Source organism: Erinaceus europaeus, chromosome 3 (genome assembly GCF_950295315.1).
Source record: "Erinaceus europaeus chromosome 3, mEriEur2.1, whole genome shotgun sequence".
NCBI lineage: Eukaryota > Metazoa > Chordata > Mammalia > Eulipotyphla > Erinaceidae > Erinaceus > Erinaceus europaeus.
The window spans coordinates 177,694,420-177,713,903 of NC_080164.1; the positions used below are offsets into that span (position 1 = coordinate 177,694,420).

The 19,484-nt window shown below is 46.2% G+C and overlaps 1 protein-coding gene across 1 annotated transcript in view; it reads left to right on the plus strand.

The window, feature by feature from the left end:
- The window catches only part of FBXL5 (F-box and leucine rich repeat protein 5), a 49,963-nt gene continuing 30,479 nt past the window's right edge, over positions 1–19,484 (plus strand). Inside the window, exons 1-2 of the mRNA XM_060188315.1 lie at positions 1–171; positions 13,277–13,492. Of these exons, the coding sequence (XP_060044298.1) occupies positions 88–171; positions 13,277–13,492 (300 nt within the window). The 5' untranslated portion in view covers positions 1–87. The remainder of the gene's footprint in view (positions 172–13,276; positions 13,493–19,484) is intronic.

Genomic DNA, 19,484 nt, shown 5'->3' on the forward strand with positions numbered 1-19,484 from the left:
GCGCAGGGGGGCGCGCCGCCTCTGCCCCGCGGCGAGGGTGTCTATGGAGAGGCGGCAGCCGCGGCGGCTGAGGCGGAGGCCGCGGCCATGGCTCCCTTCCCCGAAGAGGTGGACGTCTTCACCGCCCCGCACTGGCGGATGAAGCAGCTGGTGGGGCGCTACTGCGACAAGGTAACGGCGGGGGCCGGGCGCGGGGGTGGCGGGGGCGCTCGGGAGGCCTGGCCGGGCCCGCAGCCCCGGGACGCGCCGCGCCGCCCCGCGCGGAGACCCCGACGGGGCCCCGGGTCTCCCCCGAGGGCCCCCGCCCCCCTTGGGGGACCCCCAGGGGGGCCACCTGCGGCCGGCTTCCGGTGCGGGGGGGACCCCGGACTCCCGGCCGTCCGCAGCCACTCCGCGGACCCCATCTCTCCTCCTGAACCCCCTTTGCCCCTCCAGGGACAGACCTTCTCCTCCCCCCCATTGCACATCCCCTGAACCCCTCTTTCCCCCTCTCCACGGACAGGCGGCCCCAAATTACACATCACCTCCAGAACCCCCCTCCTCGGTAAGCGCCCCCCCGCCCCCATTGCACATCCCCGGAGCCCCTCTTTCCCCTCTCCTCGGACAGACACCCCCAAATTGCATATCTCCTCCTGAACCCCCCCATTGCACATCTCCTGAACCCCTCTTTCCCCCTCTCCTCGGACAGACACCCCCAAATTGCATATCTCCTCCTGAACCCCCACATTGCACATCTCCTGAGCCCCTCTTTCCCCCTCTCCTCGGACAGGCACCCCCAAATTGCATATCTCCTCCTGAACCCCCACATTGCACATCTCCTGAGCCCCTCTTTCCCCCTCTCCTCGGACAGGCACCCCCAAATTGCATATCTCCTCCTGAACCCCCACATTGCACATCCCCGGAGCCCCTCTTTCCCCCTCTCCTCGGACAGGCACCCCCAAGTTGCATATCTCCTCCTGAACCCCCACATTGCACATCTCCTGAACCCCTCTCCTCGGACAGGCACCCCCAAATCGCATATATTCCTCCTGAACCCCCACATTGCACATCCCCGGAGCCCCTCTTTCCCCATCTCCTCGGACAGGCACCCCCAAATTGCATATCTCCTCCTGAACCTCCCCATTGTACATCTCCTGAACCCCTCTTTCCCCCTCTCCTCGGACAGACACCCCCAAATTGCATATCTCCTCCTGAACCCCCCATTGCACATCTCCTGAGCCCCTCTTCTTCCTCTCCTCAGACAGTCACCCCCAAATTGCATATCTCCTACTACCCGCCCCCATTAATATCCCTGGAACCCATCTCTCCCCTCTTCTGAGACAGACTCCCCCATTACTCATCTCCTCCTGAACCCACCACCACTTGCAAATCCCCTGAACCCCTCTTCCTCCTGTCCTCAGACAGACACCCCCAAATTGCATATCTCCTCTTGAACCCCCCCATTGCATGTACCTGGAACCCCTCTCTCCCCTCTTCAGAGACAGCCCCCCCATTGCTCAACTCCTCCTGAACCCCTCTCCTCAGAAAGCACCCCCTGCCCCCAAAGCACATCTCAGGACCCCTCTCTCCCCTGGACCCTTCTCTCCCATAAACGCCTTTTTTTCCCTGGACCTCTCTCTCCCCTGGACCCCTCTCTCCCCTAAACCCCTCTCTCCCCTGGACCCCTCTCCCCTAAACCCCTCTCTCCCCTGAACCCCCCCTCTGTCCTGAACCCCTCTCTCCCCTGAGCCCCTCTCTCCCCTCTTCTGAGACAGACGCGCCCCCCCCCCCATTGCTCATCTCCTCTGGAACACCCCCCCATGCACATCTCCTGAACCCCCTCTTTCCTCTCTACATGGACAGACCACCCCCCACCTCCCACTGCAACACATTTTGCACACTTAGCCCCCTCCTCCCCCCCCCCCCCCCAGCTTTTCCATGGTGGAGTTGGGGATAACCAGGCTTCTGGGCTTGGCACCCAGGGACCCCCTGACTCTGGGGTTGCAATGCCCCCCCCCCCCCCACCACACCAGGTGGGTCTGGTGGAATCTTGCTCCTGGACTCCCAGCAAAAGCTCCCCACCCCCCCAAAGTTAGTGGAACTGGTGGGTTGGAGGTGAGAACCTTTGAGGATTTGGGGGCTACTTCTTAATGGGGTGCAGCCTAAGGTGGATTAGAAAACAAAAAAAATTAAAAAACAAACAATACTTTGCAACACCGAGGAGCGCGGGGCAGGTGGGGACCTCAGGTGGGAAAGGGGCCAGAAAGACAGCAGCTTGCGGGGGACTTGGGGACCTTGAGGGGCAGGAGGGGGAGGAAGGGTCCTCACAGCCCAGGGCCTGGGAGCAACAGTTAAATTCTCATGCACTCCCAGCATCCTCCTCTTCCCTCCCTCCACCTTGCAACTGAAGATAAATAAATCAACACAAACACACACACACACACACCTGGTGGAGCTAGGAGGACAGCCTCGAACAGGGGTCCTCAGCCTCCGCTGCTCTTGGGAACTGCCCTGGGAGGTGTTAAAGCATCCAAATACTGCTTAAAGCAGGGTCCCCAAAGCGTGGGGAACCCCCTCCCATACCCCATCAGCATCCCTTGCCACTGAAGAGCCCCCCCCCCCCAGGTGAGTCAGCTGGGCAGCCCAGGCTGAGAAGGGGACGAAAGGTCAGCCGCCTGCGGCCTTGTCTGCTGGGTCACTACCCTGTGACCCGGTCCCCTGGGTGTCCGGTTGGCTGCAGTGTGCTGCCTCTGCTCCCTCTCTGGCTTTTTGAGTTGAATTAGTTCTGTCCAAAAAAATTCTCTGATTGCAGGAAAGGGAAATGAGGAGAGGAGTCTCTTCTCCAGTGTGTATCGACTGAACAGCACCTGGAGTTGGTTTTTATTTGATTGTTTGTTTTTGTTTTCTTGCATGAATACACTTTTCCCAGTGCTTCTGTGCCTTTCAGCAGGTTTCCTAGTGGCTGTGATGCAGTCTTCTAAAAGCGTTAAGGATCACAACTTGAATTACGGGGTACATGCCGTCACCTTATTTTAAACATTTTGGGCAGGTTGTGTGTTCTTCATTACCTGGTAGTTGAAAATGTTGGAACAGATTCTGAAAAAGACACTATTCTATTATTCTTATTTTTATTTATTTGTTTTTTAAGATGGAGGGAACAGATAGAAAGAGACTGACCAAAGCAGTACCAAAGCTTCCTTCATTGCCAGGGGAGCTGGTCTCAGTACAGAAGACGCAAAACCTGGGTTGCAGTACGGACACTGTCCAAGTGAGCTGTGCTGCCTTACTGCAGTGTTAGTGTTATTTTTCTTTCCTTCCTTCCTTCCTTTTTCTTTTCTTTTTTTTTTTTTTTTTTACCAGGGCACTGTTCAGCTCTGGCTTATGGTTGTGTGTGGGATTGAACCTGGGACTTGGGAGCCTCAGGCATGAGAGTCTGTTTGCATAACTATTATGCTACCTACCCCTCTCCTCCAAACCATGAGGAAACCAGGATTCTTTCTGTTAAACATTCCCTCTTGCCATAACTGAGAAGGCATCTTGGGTTTGCCGTTAATCAAAATTATCACTAATTTCAACTAATTAGGTGTAGCTAATGTGATTGCCACATATCTTAATTATGATTAAAAGTCCAGTTTTCTGAACTGTATATCAAAGACCAAGGACTTGTGATCTTTGATACACAGTTCAGAACACTGACTTGTTTAGGAGTTCTGTCTCCAGATCCCCCCGCCCCCATATTTCTTCTGGATAGCAGTGACTAATGGAAGTCCTTTAAGAAATACAGCAGAGGGAGTCGGGCAGTGGTGCAGCTGGTGAAGCGCACGTGTCGCAAAGCGCAAGGACCGGCTAAGGATCCCAGTTCAAGCCCCAGGCTCCCCACCTGCAGGAGAGTCACTTCACAAGTGGTGAAGCAGGTCTGCAGGTGTCTGTCTTTCTCTCCCCCTCTGTCTTCCCCTCCTCTCTCCATTTCTCTTTGTCCTATCCAGTAACAACGACAACAATAACCACAACAAGGGCAACAAAAGGGAAAAGAAATAAATATAAAAGAAATAAAAAAAAACGAAATACAGCAGAACAGCATACTGTCTAACGATTGCAGTCTCCAAAACAATGCTCCTTATGTCACAGTTTCCCTTGGTATCTGTCTCTTTCTTTTAATTATTTTTTTTTCTTTTTGATAAGGTTAGAGAGAAATTAAGGGGAGTGGAGAGAGGAAGGAAGAGAGAAAGAGAGACACCTGCAGCCTTCATCTACTGCTTGTGAAGTTTCCCTGGTGGGGACCAGGGGCTTGAACCTGGGTCCTTTTTTTTTTTCCCCCTTAAATGAAGGCATTAATTTCTTTTAAAAAAGTTTTCTTTATTTTAATTCTGAATGTTCACTAATTATAAAAACAGTTTTGTTTCCAATATTAAACTTTTCGAGTGCAGTATCTTTGGGTAGCATCTGTTTATTGACCTGCATCAGTTTAGTTATTTACATGCTTAAACTAGTTGACTTAAGCATTATTTCTTTTATTTTTATTTTTTAATTTTTTATTCTATTGATTTTCCCTTTTTGTTGCCCTTGTTGTTTTTTTATTGTTGTTGTGGTTATTGTTGTTGTTACTGATGTCGTCATTGTTGGATAGGACAGAGAGAAATGGAGAGAGGAAGGGAAGACAGAGGGGAGAGAAAGATAGACACCTGCAGACCTGCTTCACCACCTGTGAAGCGACTCCCCTGCAGGTGGGGAGCCGGGGGCTTGAACCGAGATCCTTACACCAGTCCTTGAACTTTGCGCCACTTGTGCTTAACCCGCTGCGCTACTGCCCGATCCCATCTTTTATTTATTATTATTATTATTAAAATATTTATTTATTTTCCCTTTTGTTGCCCTTGTTGTTGTTTTTTTATTTATTTTATTTATTTATTCCCTTTGTTGCCCTTGTTGTTTTATTGTTGTAGTTATTATTGTTGTTGTCATTGTTGGATAGGACAGAGAGAAATGGAGAGATGAGGGGAAGACAGAGAGGGGGAGAGATAGATAGACACCTGCAGACCTGCTTCACTGCCTGTGAAGCGACTCCCCTACAGGTGGGGAGCCGGGGCTCGAACCAGGATCCTTATGCCGGTCCTTGTGCTTTGCGCCACCTGCGCTTAACCCGCTGTGCTACCGCCCGACTCCCTTATTTATTATTATTATTTTCACCAGAGCACTGCTGAGCTGGGGTGTTGGGTGGTACAGGGGATTGAACCAGGCACCTCAAACATGAAAGATGTTTCTGTGCAGAACAACACATTATGCTATCTCCTTCCAAACAGTTTGTTCTGAAGTACTAGGCCAGGTGACATACTGGTTTTCAATGCAGTTTAACATGTTGGTCATGGGTCTCCTCTTAGCTTGATTAGGTTCCATGCTTTGTAAAGTCTTACAGTCAGCTGAAGGCTGTCCCTCCGTCCCCCAGCCCCTCCCCGGGGATTTATTTTATTTGATGAGACCAGAGCTTGGTCAAACTCCAGTCTCACGCAGGAATGTGCTCTACCCTGGCCGCCAGATCTGTTCTGGAACTTAACGCCAGGTTTTTAAATGACACAGCTTTTGCATCTCAATTTGAAGCTCAGCTGTAATGCCTCCAGTCCTAGAGTCTCGGAGGAAAGTCAGCTTTCAGTCCACGCTATTATGGGCCGCTACTGGGTGGTAATCGGTATATCCTGTTCTCCCCGGGCTCCATGTTGGAAGTTCCTAGTTATCACTGTGTGTACAGTGTCACCCACATCCTCGTGACCCAGGAGCAGAGCCTGAAGTCAGAGTTGTGGGTCAGAAACAGCATGAGCAAACACAAGAGGATGGCTCGGCACAGGCTAGGGAGAGAGGGAAACATCTCCTGATGTTTGAAGCCTTTGGCGATAATGTGTAGAGTCTGGATGGCTCTCCAGTTCAGGATACTAAAGGTCCTGGTGGAAGATGTTTGAAATAACCCGTCAGCGCTATTGGTCATTCTTTGCGTGGGGGCCGCCCTGTGCCTCCTGGGATGCTTGGCTCCATCCCTGACTTTTAGCCACTAGATGTCAGGAGCACTTACACAATGGTGACAGTCCGAAATGTCTCCAGATCTTGGCTGCTAGCTGGTGAGGATGAATGCTTCAGACCGAGCATTTTTTTCCATAGCTTGCTCTGTTGGCTCTGAAAATACTGACTTTTAATTTTAATTAAAAAAAAAATTTAATTTATTTATTCCCTTTTGTTGCCCTTGTTTTTTTATTGTTGTAGTTATTATTGTTGTCGTCGTTGTTGGATAGGACAGAGAGAAATGGAGAGAGGAGGGGAAGACAGAGAGGAGGAGAGAAAGATAGACACCTGCAGACCTGCTTCACCGCCTGTGAAGCGACTCCCCTGCAGGTGGGGAGCCGGGGTTTGAACCGGGATCCTTATGCCGGTCCTTGTGCTTTGCGCCACCTGCGCTTAACCCACTGCACTACAGCCCGACTCCCGAAAATACTGACTTTTATGATGGAGGTTAGCACTGTCTCTTGCAGCAGGAATGCAGTTAGCAGGGTTGTGGAGACTTGAGCACTGCCACTAGCCGTATGGTTTTGCCTAAGTCATGGTCTCTGAACCTTATTTGTTTTCCACTGATAAAAAAGGAAGTCAATCCTACGTACTGGGATTCTTGCAAGAATTAAGTGACACCTGGACATTCTTAGCCTAGCACCTATCCATCCTAGGCCTCTACTGTCCTTCATCCCAGTAGCAAACAGGTTTATTTTTCCCACTCAGCCAAGCTTGTATGTTTGAATGACTTCTCAGGGGCAAACAAGAACATGTGAGACTACCCATATAAACAGATCAAAGAATTGTTTGTATGAGGTCTGGTTATTTTCTTTGTTACATCTACTGATGTGACTTACTCAGTAAAAGTGGTTGCTCTTCTAAGCAGAGAAAAATGTTATTAAGTAGTACAAGGATGCCTTCTCTTCCTCTTCCTCCTTCTCCCCCTCCTGCTCCTTTTATTAAGATGAGACGAAGAGTCAGGGAATAAGTGAAAGAGATTGATTACAGCACCTTCAGTGCAGTGGGGGTTAGGTGTGAACCACGTTTCGAAGCAGCCCCCTAGAGGTGAGCTGTTATGCTAGCCTGGGCTTCTTTCTCAATTAAGAAAAAATTTTTTTTTTTTTTTAATTTTATGTTACGGCTTCACCATTCTGAGCAGACTTGAAGATGAGGCGGGAGCGGGGAAGGGCCGCCACAGAGCTGTCCTCCTGGGTGGCAGAGCTGGGGGTCCAGCCTGGACCAGGTGTGTGGCAAGGCTGGCACACCATCCAGGGGAACTGTTTGGCCTGGACTAATGGAAGGGCTTGTAGTAATTTTGTTTGGGATAAAGAAAAGGGAAAAAAAAGAAAACAAGCAGAATCCGGATGTAAGGGGTGTCATAAGCTGTGCTCATTAGACACATGGACACATTGAATCTTTGCGTGCACACTCAAGTAGCTCATGCAGTCACATTTATCTTATTAGGTTGATTTAGCCATGTGAAGTGACTGGGGTGCAGACCAGAGTGGGGTTCCCTCCCGAGCCGGCACTTAACACCGCTGGGCCGGGCTGGCTCTGTGTGACATAGAGTTCTTTCTTTCATATATTTGACATGGTTCACAGATTGCCATCTTTTACTCGGCTTGTTATAAACTTTGCTGCAAGTCCAACGAGAACGCACACAAGACGGTCGTTTAAGATTTTCTTTCCTGGGAGTCGGGCGGTACCGCAGCGGGTTAAGCGCAGGTGGCACAAAGCACAAGGACCGGCATAAGGATCCCGGTACGAACCCTGGCTCCCCACCTGCAGGGGAATCGCTTCACAGGCGGTGAAGCAGGTCTGCAGGTGTCTGTTTTTCTCTCCTCCTTTCTGTCTTCCCCTCCTCTCTCCATTTCTCTCTGTCCTATCCAACAACGACAACAACAATAATAACTACAACAATAAAACAACAAGGGCAGCAAAAGGGAATAAATAAAATAAATACTTAAAAAAAAACAAAACAAAAAAAAGATTTTCTTTCCCTTAACTCGCTTGAGGGCACTGATCTTGTCTTGTTATTTTTTAGGATATAATTCATAGGCCCCGATTAATGCTTCCTCTTGACTTTCATTTCTTCTGAGGGCCACCCCCTTCTCACTCTCCCTTTTCAAAACCGGTGCTCGGGGGATGGGCTTGCGCAGGAGGGCATGGACTCTACTACTGGGCCACATCCCATCCATGGAATTTATCTTGTTGTTCTCACGTTTTGCCTGGGATCAAATCCAGGTCCTCCTGCCTGGGAAATGATGTGCTCTCCTGCTGAGCCACCTCTCCTGACCTCTACTACGATTGATTACTGTTACTGTTGTTGTTATTCTTTTAAACTGGAATATTGCTCAGCTCTGGTTTGAGGTAGAAGCTGGTTCTGGGAATTGAACCTGGGACCTTGGAGTCTCAGGCATGAAAATCTTTTACATAATGATTGTACTATCTCCCCAGCTCCAATTCAGTTTTTTTTTTTAAATTTTTTATTTATAAAAAGGAAACATTGACTAAATCATAGGATAAGACAGGTACAACTCCACACAATTCCCACCACCAGAACTCTGTATCCCTTCCCCTCCCCTGATAGCTTTCCTAGTCTTTAGCCCTCTGGGAGTATGGACCCCGGGTCATTGTGGGATGCAGAAGGTGGAAGGTCTGGCTTCTGTAGTTGCTTCCCTGCTGAATACAGGCGTTGACAGGTCGATCCACACTCCCAGCCTGTCTCTCTCTTTCCCTAGAGGGACGGGGTTCTGGGTAATCAGAGCTCAAGGACACATTGGTGGGGTTGTCTGGTCACATCCTGCTAGTGTCTGGAACCTGGTGGCTGAAAAGAGAGTTAACATACAAAGCCAAACAAATTGTTGACCAATCATGGACCTAAAGGCTGGAATAGTGCAGATGAAGAGTTGGGAGGGGGGTCTCCATTTTGTAGATAGCTAATAGGCATATTTTAGTTATATTCCAAAGGGCCTGTGGCTATACTAGTTTTTTTTTTTTTTTTCTTTTTCTTTTGTTTCCCTGAGCCTGAAATCTGATATGCAGGTGGATCCAAGTTATTGTCTGGGGAGATGATGTCATGGCTGGGAAAAGGACCAGAAAGGTGGATCAAGGAAGAGAGTAGCTCCCAAATATGGGAAAGGTGTATAAATATTGTTGACTATAAACCCCATTGATTTGATTGGTCTGGGCCCATATTCAGCTTAGGAGCCTATGTGACCTCTGCATCCCTGTAAATCTGAGCTCACATCCTGTGGTCATGAGAAGGAGCATTTCAAGCTGCCCCAATATCGGGACCCATTTCCCTCAGGTGTAGCATAGAGTATCCATCCTCCACGGAGCATTCTACCATTGTTGATCCAAGTTGAGGGCAAGGTCCTATGGCGTCCCACAAAGGGGTCTATTGTGTTGTTCCTGATAGAGATGACCAGTAACAATGGAGAGAGGGATTTATTCGAGGTCTAGGCCCATCAAGTCTGTTTGGGAATCTCAGGACTCCCCCAGTAAGGCCCTAGCTGATGGGGTGGCCTGATAGTGACTAAAAAGTCATTGTTAAACTATGCCAGTCTCTTGCCCTTATTCAGCTTTTGTAGTCCTTGCTTTGATAAGGTTAACTTTGGAGTGAGTGAGAGAACTGTAATAGGAAGTAGGTGAGGAGGGTCTCTAAGTCTAAGTAGACACTATTTCATTATGAACTTGATACTGACTCACTACAGACTATTGTGTATTTTTGCTTTCAAATATATTGTGTATGTTTTGCCCTAATTTATGGATACATGTGAACATATGCATTATCTCATGGGACCTGGTCTATATCTAGGTTTTGGGACTTTGTTAGGAAGTGAACCTCCTGGAGTGGAATTAGAGAATCCTATGAAAGGAAAGGTCTCACCCGAGTAATGAGGGTGAGGGGTTGACATTCCACACCTGATGTCTGGACACAGTCTGAAGTGAAGTATGCTGAGGTGGTACTCATTGCGTTGATTAGGTTGGCATCAGAGGATACAATATCATTTGGTATGACTTGAGAGAAGCATGCAGGAAAGTGGGCCCCACCCTAGAGGTTCCAGGACTGGGGGAAATACAGGCTCTGTAGAGGAAGCGGGAGGCTCCTGCTGTCTTAGGGTTAAGAAGACAATAGATAGTCATTGCTATAATCAAATTATTTGGCAATTGGGTCAACTTTGAAAAATCCCTTTGTTAGGATGTGCTGTATCATACCCAACATCACCCTAATTTATGTACTTCGACATTATTCGTATATAGCTGTGCCACCGGTTGCATCTGTTGTCCCTGGTCTAGGCTTTTAAGAGAGTCAACATATCAAAGACTCAGCCTATGTATTAAAAAGACTCAGTCTGTGCTTTAAAAAGTTTGAGACATTCAATCAACTTTTCCCCTCTCATATTAATTGAATAGTAATTTACATGACTACAGTTGGATCACATTTATATATATTCATTCATGTTTATATGTATATACCTGGATCCTTAGTCTGGTCTTTGTGCTTTGCGCCACTTTGTGCTAACCTGCTGTGCTACCACCCGACTCCCTTGTGCTGCATTCTTACAATACAGCCTGCAGCACTGGCTTAACTAGATCCACCCCACAGGCCAATTTCGTGTGACTCAAGGCCCATATGGTTGGTAAAAGATAGAATATCTGTTGGGGGTGTCGGGCGGTAGCGCAGCGGGTTAAGTGCAGGTGACGCAAAGCGCAAGGACTGGCAAGGATCTCAGTTCGAGACCCCAGCTCCCCACCTGCAGGGGAGTCACTTCACAAGCAGTGAAGCAGGTCTGCAGGTGTCTGTCTTTCTCTCCCCCTCTCAGTCTTCCCCTCCTCTCTCCATTTCTCTCTGTCCTATCCAACAACGACGACAGCAATAACAACAAGTACAACAATAAAACAAGGGCAACAAAAAGGGAATAAATAAATAAATATTTTTAAAAAAGAATATCTGTTGTATAGAGGAATCAAGACAGAAGGGGGGGATAGACAGGCAGATAGGCAGACAGACAGACCTGTAGCCCTGCGTCATTGCTTGTAAAGCTTTCTCCCTGCAGATGGGTACCAGGGTTTTGAACCTGGGTCCTTGTCCATGGTAATGTGTGTGCTTAGCCTGATGTGTCACCAAAGGGGATAAAAACACAACCTATATAAATTTTATTAAAACAGATTTCAGCATTCATAAGTAAAGTGGTTTTTTTTGTTTGTTTGTTTCTAAGGTTATTGCTACTAATCCACTGCTCCTGGAGGCTAATTTTTCCCCCTTTTCTTGCCCTTGTTGTGTATTGTTGCTGTTATCATTGTTGTTATTGCTGTCATTGGATATGACAGAGAGAAATCAAGACAAAAAGGGGGAGAGAAAGACACCTGCAGACCTGCTTCACTGCTCGTGAAGTGACCCCCCCTGCAGGTGGGGAGCCAGAGGCTTGAACCGGGATCCTCACTCCGGTCCTTGTGCTTCACGCCATGTGCGCTTAACCCGCTGCGCTACCGCCCAGCCCCCCATAAATAACGTTTTATTGGAACATAGCTTCAATGATTTATCTCCCCATTTCTGTTCAGTCTGCCCTGCAGAACTTAAAAAAAAAAAAATCACTAGCCGACCTGTAACTGAGAAAGGTGTTGGCTCTTACTGTGGATGACTGACTTATTTTCTGTGATTACTGTTGACTGTCCATTCCTCTTAGCTAGAACGTACACATGGTAAAGGAAGAGGTTTTAACGTTCACTAATGTTACTAGAACCCAGACAGTGTCTGCTTCACAGTGACTGTTCCTTAACTACTTTACTTACACAGAAGAAAAATGCAGGCGCTAGAAAAATGACTACTTGGTTTTCAAAGTGATGATAGCTAGCACTGATTGTCAATTCCTGCGGTTTCATGACTGTATGAAATACTGGCGTTCATATTCCCATCTAACAGCAAGGAGAAACTAAACCCTTGAGGGCAGAAGGTAACTACCCCAGGGTTTAGTCCAATAAATGAAAGAACTAGGGCCTAGTTTAAGAAAACCTGATCCCAGGTGTCATTTTTCATCAACGACTCGCACTGTGTGAGCTGTGCTGCATGTTGGAGCAGTTACTTAGTTCTGTGGTGTGTGCTGAATAGTTTTGCTGTAGGTGTTTGTCACTGTTTTCTCATTCTTTGTGACGGGTTTGCCGTTCCTGCCTGGAATAGGCAATGAGAACAGCTTAGAGTCAACTCCATTTGGGGGACACCAGATCAGACTTCACTGAGTGCGTGTAGGAAATAGGGGCTTAGTGATTTCTTGCCCTCCAAGGGCCGGCCTCTTGTTCTTAGCCTGGTTGTATTTTTCTCCCGTTAAGATGAATTTTGAAGCTGACACAGTCAAGTAGATGGTGGTGACAGGGTTTGAATGCTATTTTGAATTTTAACCTGAGTTAAGACTTCTTGATGGTGTGTTCCTTAAAACATTAGAATTCAAGTTGCCATTAAATGTGAAAATTAAAATTATGTCAGGAGAGTTATTTTCTTTTGAGTAGTATTAAAAGGGATATATATATATATATATGTATATTCCTTATATTTTATTGATTTGTAGCTTTCCTCAAGTACATTTACTTTCTCATGCCCTGACGACCAGCTTTCCACATTGGACTTTTGCAATGATTCCCCCTCAGAAAAGTATGTGATTTCTGATGCAAACTACTAAGTGGATACTCTAGTTTTTTTCCTTTCTTTCTTTTTTTTACTTTTCCTGAACTTATCTAACAATATTTTAATAGTTTAATAGTTTATGAAGTTAGGTTCAAGTTCATTTTGATACTGAAGTTAAAACAGCTATCATTGAGTATTTAACTTTTTTTTTTTTTTAACTTTTGTAAAAGTAGTGGAATAGCATAAAGAACAAAGAAACATGCCTTAAGACAACCATTTTAGTATTTGGATAATAATTTTCTGGCTCATTTGTAGTTAGTGTATTTATTTACTAATGGAATTTTGGGTTGGAGGGAGCCCATTCTAATCGTGTCTTATTTAAAAAGTGAGGATCTATTCGTGAATGCACCATCTTTAAGCCCTTCAGATCACAGCCGTCGTCTCCCCGACATGGCTCTTTCTGTCACAGCATTATCTCTTATTGACTGTGAGTCTCCTCTTGGTCTGTACTTTTAAGCGAGCGCTAGAAAGTTATATTTGCCATGCGCAAAACTCAATAAGGATGTTCTTGAATGTTTCTTACTGGTACATGCTCGCAGCCATTCACTAGATCCTACCTCCCTTTGATCTTTTTTTCTTCAGCTTTCAAAAACCAACTTTTCCAACAACAACGATTTCCGGGCTCTTCTGCAGTCTCTGTATGCCACTTTTAAGGAGTTCAAAATGCACGAGCAGATCGAAAATGAATACATTATCGGCTTGCTTCAGCAGCGCAGTCAGACCACTTACAATGTGCATTCTGACAATAAACTCTCGGAGATGCTCAGCCTCTTTGAAAAGGGACTGAAGAATGTCAAGGTGAGTCACAAATAACACCACCACCTGGGTATTTATCGCGGCTTGTGTGGTGTGGCGTTGTAAGGCATTGTCTTCTGGTGTGTTGCTGACAAGACATGTTAGCATTTCATAGTAAATGGCATGGTAGTCATTCTAACACCTGATAAAGATGGCAGAGGGGACTGGGTGGTGGCGCACCTGGTTGAGCGCACATGTTACTGTGTGCAAGGACCTGGGTTCAAGCTCCCAGTCCCCACCTGCAGGAGGAAAGCTTCATGAGAGGTAAATTAGGGTTGCAAAGTATCTCTCTGTTTCTCTCCTTCTCTGTCTCCCCTCTCTCAATTTCTGGCTGTCTCTTTCCTATATATATATATATATATATATATATATAGAGAGAGAGAGAGAGAGAGAGAGAGAGAGAGAGGGAGAGAGAGAGAGGGAGAGAGAGGAGGGGGAGGGAGGGAGGGAGGGAAGGAGGGAGGGAGGGAGGGGAGGAGAGAGAGAGAGAGAGGGGAGAGAGAAAGAAGACTGTCTAAGGAATCTCTGCAGTGGGGTTCTGCATGGGGCAGAGAGACCATGAGCAACTGTGACTGTAAAGGTGAGCGGGGCATTGGACAGCCAAAGAACTAGAGGAGAAATTAAGTCTAGGGGAGTTATTTTAAAAATCTATTTATAAAATAAAAATAGCGACAAGACTATACTATAAGCGAGGTACAATTTCACACAATTACCACCACTAGAGTTCCATATCCCATCCCCTCCCCTGATAGCTTTTCTGTTCTTTATCCCTCTGGGAGTATGGACCCAGGGTCATTATGGGATGCAGAAGGTGGAAGGTCTGGCTTCTATGATTGCTTCCCCTCTGAACATGGATGTTAGCAGGTCAATCCATACTCCCAGCTTGTCTCTCTCTTTCCCTAGTGGGACAGGGCTCTGGGAAAGCATGGCTCCAGGACACATTGGTGGGGTCATCTGCCCATGGAAGTCAGGTTGGTGTCATGGTAGCATCTGCAACTTGGTGGCTGAAAAGCATTAAGATATAAAGCAGAACAAATAGTTTAATAGTCAGGAACCTAAATGTAAGAATAGAGCAGATGAGATTTGGAGGTCTCCATTTTGGAAAAAGCTAGTAGGTCTATTTTAGTTATATTCCAAGGGGCTCAGGACTTTACTAATTTTTGCTTGGGCCTGACAGCTAACATGCAGGTGGACCAAAGGTGTTGTCTGGGCAGATGGTGTCAGAGTTGGAAAAAGGACTAGGAAGCTGGATCAGCGAAGAGACTAGCTCTCATACATGGGAAAAGTATCTAAATACTGTTAACCCTAAACCCCATCGATTTGACGTGGGCCCATATTCAGCACAGGAGCCGGTGTGACCTCTGCCCCATAATGACCCTGGGTCCATACTCCCAGAGGGATAAAGAATAGGAAAGCTTTGGGGGGGGGAGGGGAGACCCGGAACTCTAGTGGTAGTAATTGTGTGGAATTGTACCTCTCTTATACTGTAGTCTTGTCAATATTCTTATTTTATAAATAAACTTTAAAAAACTCAGTAGGTTTCTTTCGAGACAGACCCAAGAAGATTTTTGCTCCAGACTGAGCACGGAGGTGTGTAGAGAGCGAACAGATGAGATGCCGGGGGTGGGAGACTTATGCTAAGACTGGACTAAGTAGACTAAGCAGACACCCGGCATAGTTCAGAGGATCCTGTCTGAAATTGGTCTGAAGAGGAAGACTTTCTCTATCCTCCTCCTCATTTGAGGAAAGAGAAGAGGAACTCTTCTCTCCTGAACAATGCGTAGACACATTTCTCATCCACTCGCCTTTTGTTCGGCTAAGCCGTCAGTGGGGTCACGGAAACAGGCAGCCAGTGCAGGATATTTCCAGACATTGAACCCAAGTGATCTGCCAATGGCGGAGAGAGGATAGCAGTGGTGCTCTGAGAAGTGTGCTGGTTTGCATGTGGAGTGTCCCTGCTGATGGCATCTGTGTGTCAGTGTCCAGCGGGCGTCTGTTGGAGCAGAGCATACAAGTGTTCCGATTCAGCAGACAGTAGTCCCAATCGGGACCTGAGCCCGTCAAGTTTTCGTTTTCAGTAACTCTAAGTCAGAAAGATGATAGTGGAAATGTTAGTTTGGAGAGTTGTAGCCTGTTGTCAGAGGGAACTAGAAAAAAATGAGGCTAGTGTACAAATAAATACCAGAGGCAGTGGCACAATGGACTTTGCCAGGAGATGAAAAATAGTTCAAAGATGGAACAAGCGTGGATTGTCGACTGACATGTCACATTTCTGCGGACAGTCACATGAGTTTGAACAAATGCATTCGCAGATAAGCCTTTTCCTTTGTAAGGTCAGTCCAGTTGCATGCAACTTGACCTGATGATGTAAGCACAGCAAGGACGGGTGACTGCCTGACTAGGACCTTTTAAATCCTGCTCTGTTGGAACTTTTAATAACGAATGTCAGATTTGTTTTATTTCTGTTTTTGACATAGGGAAGAGAAAAATTGGGGGGGAGAGACAGGGAGAAAGAGAGATGCTTGCCTGCCTACTTCACTGGCTGTGAAGCATCCCCCCTGCAGGTGGGGAGCAGGGGCTCGAACCTGTGTCCTTGCACATGATGATATGTGTGCTTAACCTAGTGCGCCATTGCCCAGCCCCCAGAATATCAGATTTTTAAGCCTCCCAGGCCTAGGAAGCCAAGCCAAGAACTTGCATTCGATTTCACTTGTAATTTCTAGACACTGAGTGAATTTCTCTCTTCTTGAGGTCTGTGGAATAGCCTCTGGCTCACAGGCCGACCAGGAGATGACACTGACTTTGTGGCTGGGACCCCTATATGCTAGACCCCTGGCTGGCTTCTCCTGGCATTAGCTTGGTAGAGTTGACTTTAACTTCTGCAGAACTGTGTGGGTACACCTGATGCCACACATAACACTCTCAAATACGACATTTCAGTCACAGCCTTCAGTTTTATCCTTTTGCAAGGAGATCATTATTGAACTGGATAGAATGAGCTCCTAAAAGATGATTTGTGTTTTTGTTTGGAACACTGTTCATTCTATAAAATTCTGTTTTCTAAGTAAGGAACCTTTTCCAGTTTTTCTCTACAGTTATCTATAACTCACAGTAATTTAATAGAGTATGCATTTTTTAAAATATTCACTTATTTGATACAGAGTGAACGAGGATGGAAGAGGAAGATAGGGACAGAGAAAGAGAGAGACCTGCAGCACTGCTTTACCACTCAAGGAGCTTCCTGTCAGCATGTGGGGGTTGGGGGCCTAAACCTGGGTCCTTGTGCCTGGTGACATACCAGCTCAACCAGGTGCACCACTGCCCAGCCCCTAGACTGTTTCTTTGCAAAGAAACACGAATTAGTTATATTTTTCTAATCGCTCTAGAATGTGTAAGCTTACTAAATATTCTTACTGTCTTTGAACAGAAAACCAGGAAGAACATACTGCAGTCATGTCTTGTCAGCCATGAACAGACTCGAGCATTTTATGAATATGCCTGTTCAGTTTTACCCACATATGCTTTCTTAATTTTTTTTCAGTTTCTCTAGAAGTGTGTAAGAGACTAAGATATATTTAGCTTTTTCTGTCATATACAACTAGGCTGGGAGTATATGTATTTAAACCTGTCTTCAGTAATTACTGCTTTAGTTTATCTATATATCTGTATACAGTGAATGCGTATTATTTGACCTAACTTATTGGGAAGCTGAAATTTCAGCTTGTCAAAAAATATCTTGGGAGCCATTTTTAGGTAGATTTTAGAATATTAAAATGCAGTCATCATTTTCCTGGTTTAATAGCATGCATATTTTAGGTTAAGTACCATAAAAGCAGAAACTTAAAAGTTAATTACATGTCTTGTTTTGCTTTATTGCTGCTTTTAATGTCCATGAAGTAATAGGCGTGAAGGAATTCATTTTTACTGTGCCTTGCACATTTATTCTTAGTTTGGACTTATGACCTGGACATCTGTCAGAGCTGTTCCCTTCTTTGCCGGCTGAGTCCAAGTAGAATAGACACACATGTTGAGTATGTGCATATTATGCTTAAGGCCGGAAGTTCTGAGGTCAAAGTTTTTTTTTTTTAAAGATTTTATTTATTTATTAATGAGAAACATAGGAGGAGGAGAGAGAAAGAACCAGACATCACTCTGGTACATGTGCTGCCGAGGATTGAACTCAGAACCTCATACCTGAGAGCCCGATGCTTTATCCACTGCGCCACCTCCCGGACCACGAGGGCAGAGCTATTTTTATAAGTCCAACAATATTAAACTAGAAAGGCTCACCCTTTCACTTGAACTCTGAACTTGACGTGTATCTGGGCAAGCTTCCGTACTTCTGGAAGTTCTAGAACTTCTGCAAGCGCTGACGTATCTTTGAACCAATTCAAACTGCGTCACTTTAGGGGAACCTCCAAATTAATTTAGAATATTCACAGGTGGAAACGTGCCTGCGTAGTATTCAGGTGTACAGACTGACACAGATACACGTATATGGATGCAGACAAGAAAGGAGGGAAGAGATAGAGAGAGAAAGAGAGAGAGGCGGGTGAATTGCAGAGTTGAGCTAGTTCAAGACTAGGTTTAAGAAGGGGTTTCAAGCCACTGAAAAGTTCCCAAGGGGGAAATGGGATTAAGGAGGGAAAAAAGAGAAACTTCTCCAAGAGCCAGGAACATTTTCTAACCCAACATTTCGCAGTTGGGAGTGGCTTCCACTGGAAACAGCCACTAAGATAGGCTCAGACAGCGACACCTGGGCTTCTGGCCCATCCTCAGCACGTGCTCAGAAGCTGAACAGTCAGAGCTGTCCTGAATGCCATTCCTGGCCTGTCAGCTGGAAGGAACCTGGTTCTGGAGTCCAACCCATTTGCGTTGGAATTACATTTATGTGTCTTCTAACAGGAGCAGGGACAGAAATGCACACTTGGGGGCCTGGGTGAGAGGTCTGAGGTGCTACCCGTGATGAGTATGGCCCTGTAAGTCCCAGGAACCAAAACTGTTAAAGAAAACATTATTGGGAGTCGGGTGGTAGCACAGAGGGTTAAGCGCACATGGTGCAAAGCACAAGGACCAGCGTAAGGATCCCAGTTAGAGCCCCCGACTCCCCACCTGCAGGGAAGTCGCTTCACAAGTGGTGAAGCAGGTCTGCAGGTGTCTGTCTCTCCCCCTCTCTGTCTTGTCCTCTCTCCATTTCTCTCTGGCCTGTCCCACAACGACGGCATCAATAACAACAACAACAATAACTACAACAACAGTAAGAAACAAGGACAACGAGAAGGGAAAATAAATATTAAAAACAAAAAAGAAAACATTGTCTATGACCCTTGTAAAGATAGTAAGGAAGACTATCCAAGTGGAACGACTGCAGCGGAGATCTGGCACAGGAGCAAGGCATGGCGACTCAGTTCTGAATACATCAGGGGCCAGCCGGTGGGAATTCATAGCCAGGCATCAGAGTGTGGAGGTCAGACAAACTATTCAAAGGAATCATCAAGGCAAGTGAGATTTGTCAGAATGCCTCAAAAAGAGTTTTGCTGAAGACAGTCCAAGGTAGAATAAGGTATCAGGTGTGCAGGGATGTCTCTGTGTTGGGAGAGGGGTCCGGATGCCAAGAATGGGAGATTTTTGCTAAACTGACTCAGCAAGATTTTTTTTTTTGTTTTTTTTTTTTTTTTCACTAAAATCCGGACTAAGTGGGCCAAGGACAGAGCTCAAGGTCAGGACTTAGTTGAAAAGACTCAGCAGCCGCCTGACTTGGGCTGGAGAACAGCTTTTGTCACTTGCTTTTTTCTTGACTGTACACATTGGCAGTGACTGCTACCTACCAAATCTTAGTTGTTTTTCTAAATTGAAACCCTACCATAGAATTGTTACTTGCTGGTAACATTTGCTGAATTCTTAAAAAGTTATAAAATAGTTACTGCTGACTACGAAAGGATAAACTTCAAAAGGCATAAGCACTTCACTTTATTAATTTTATTTATTTTAAAAG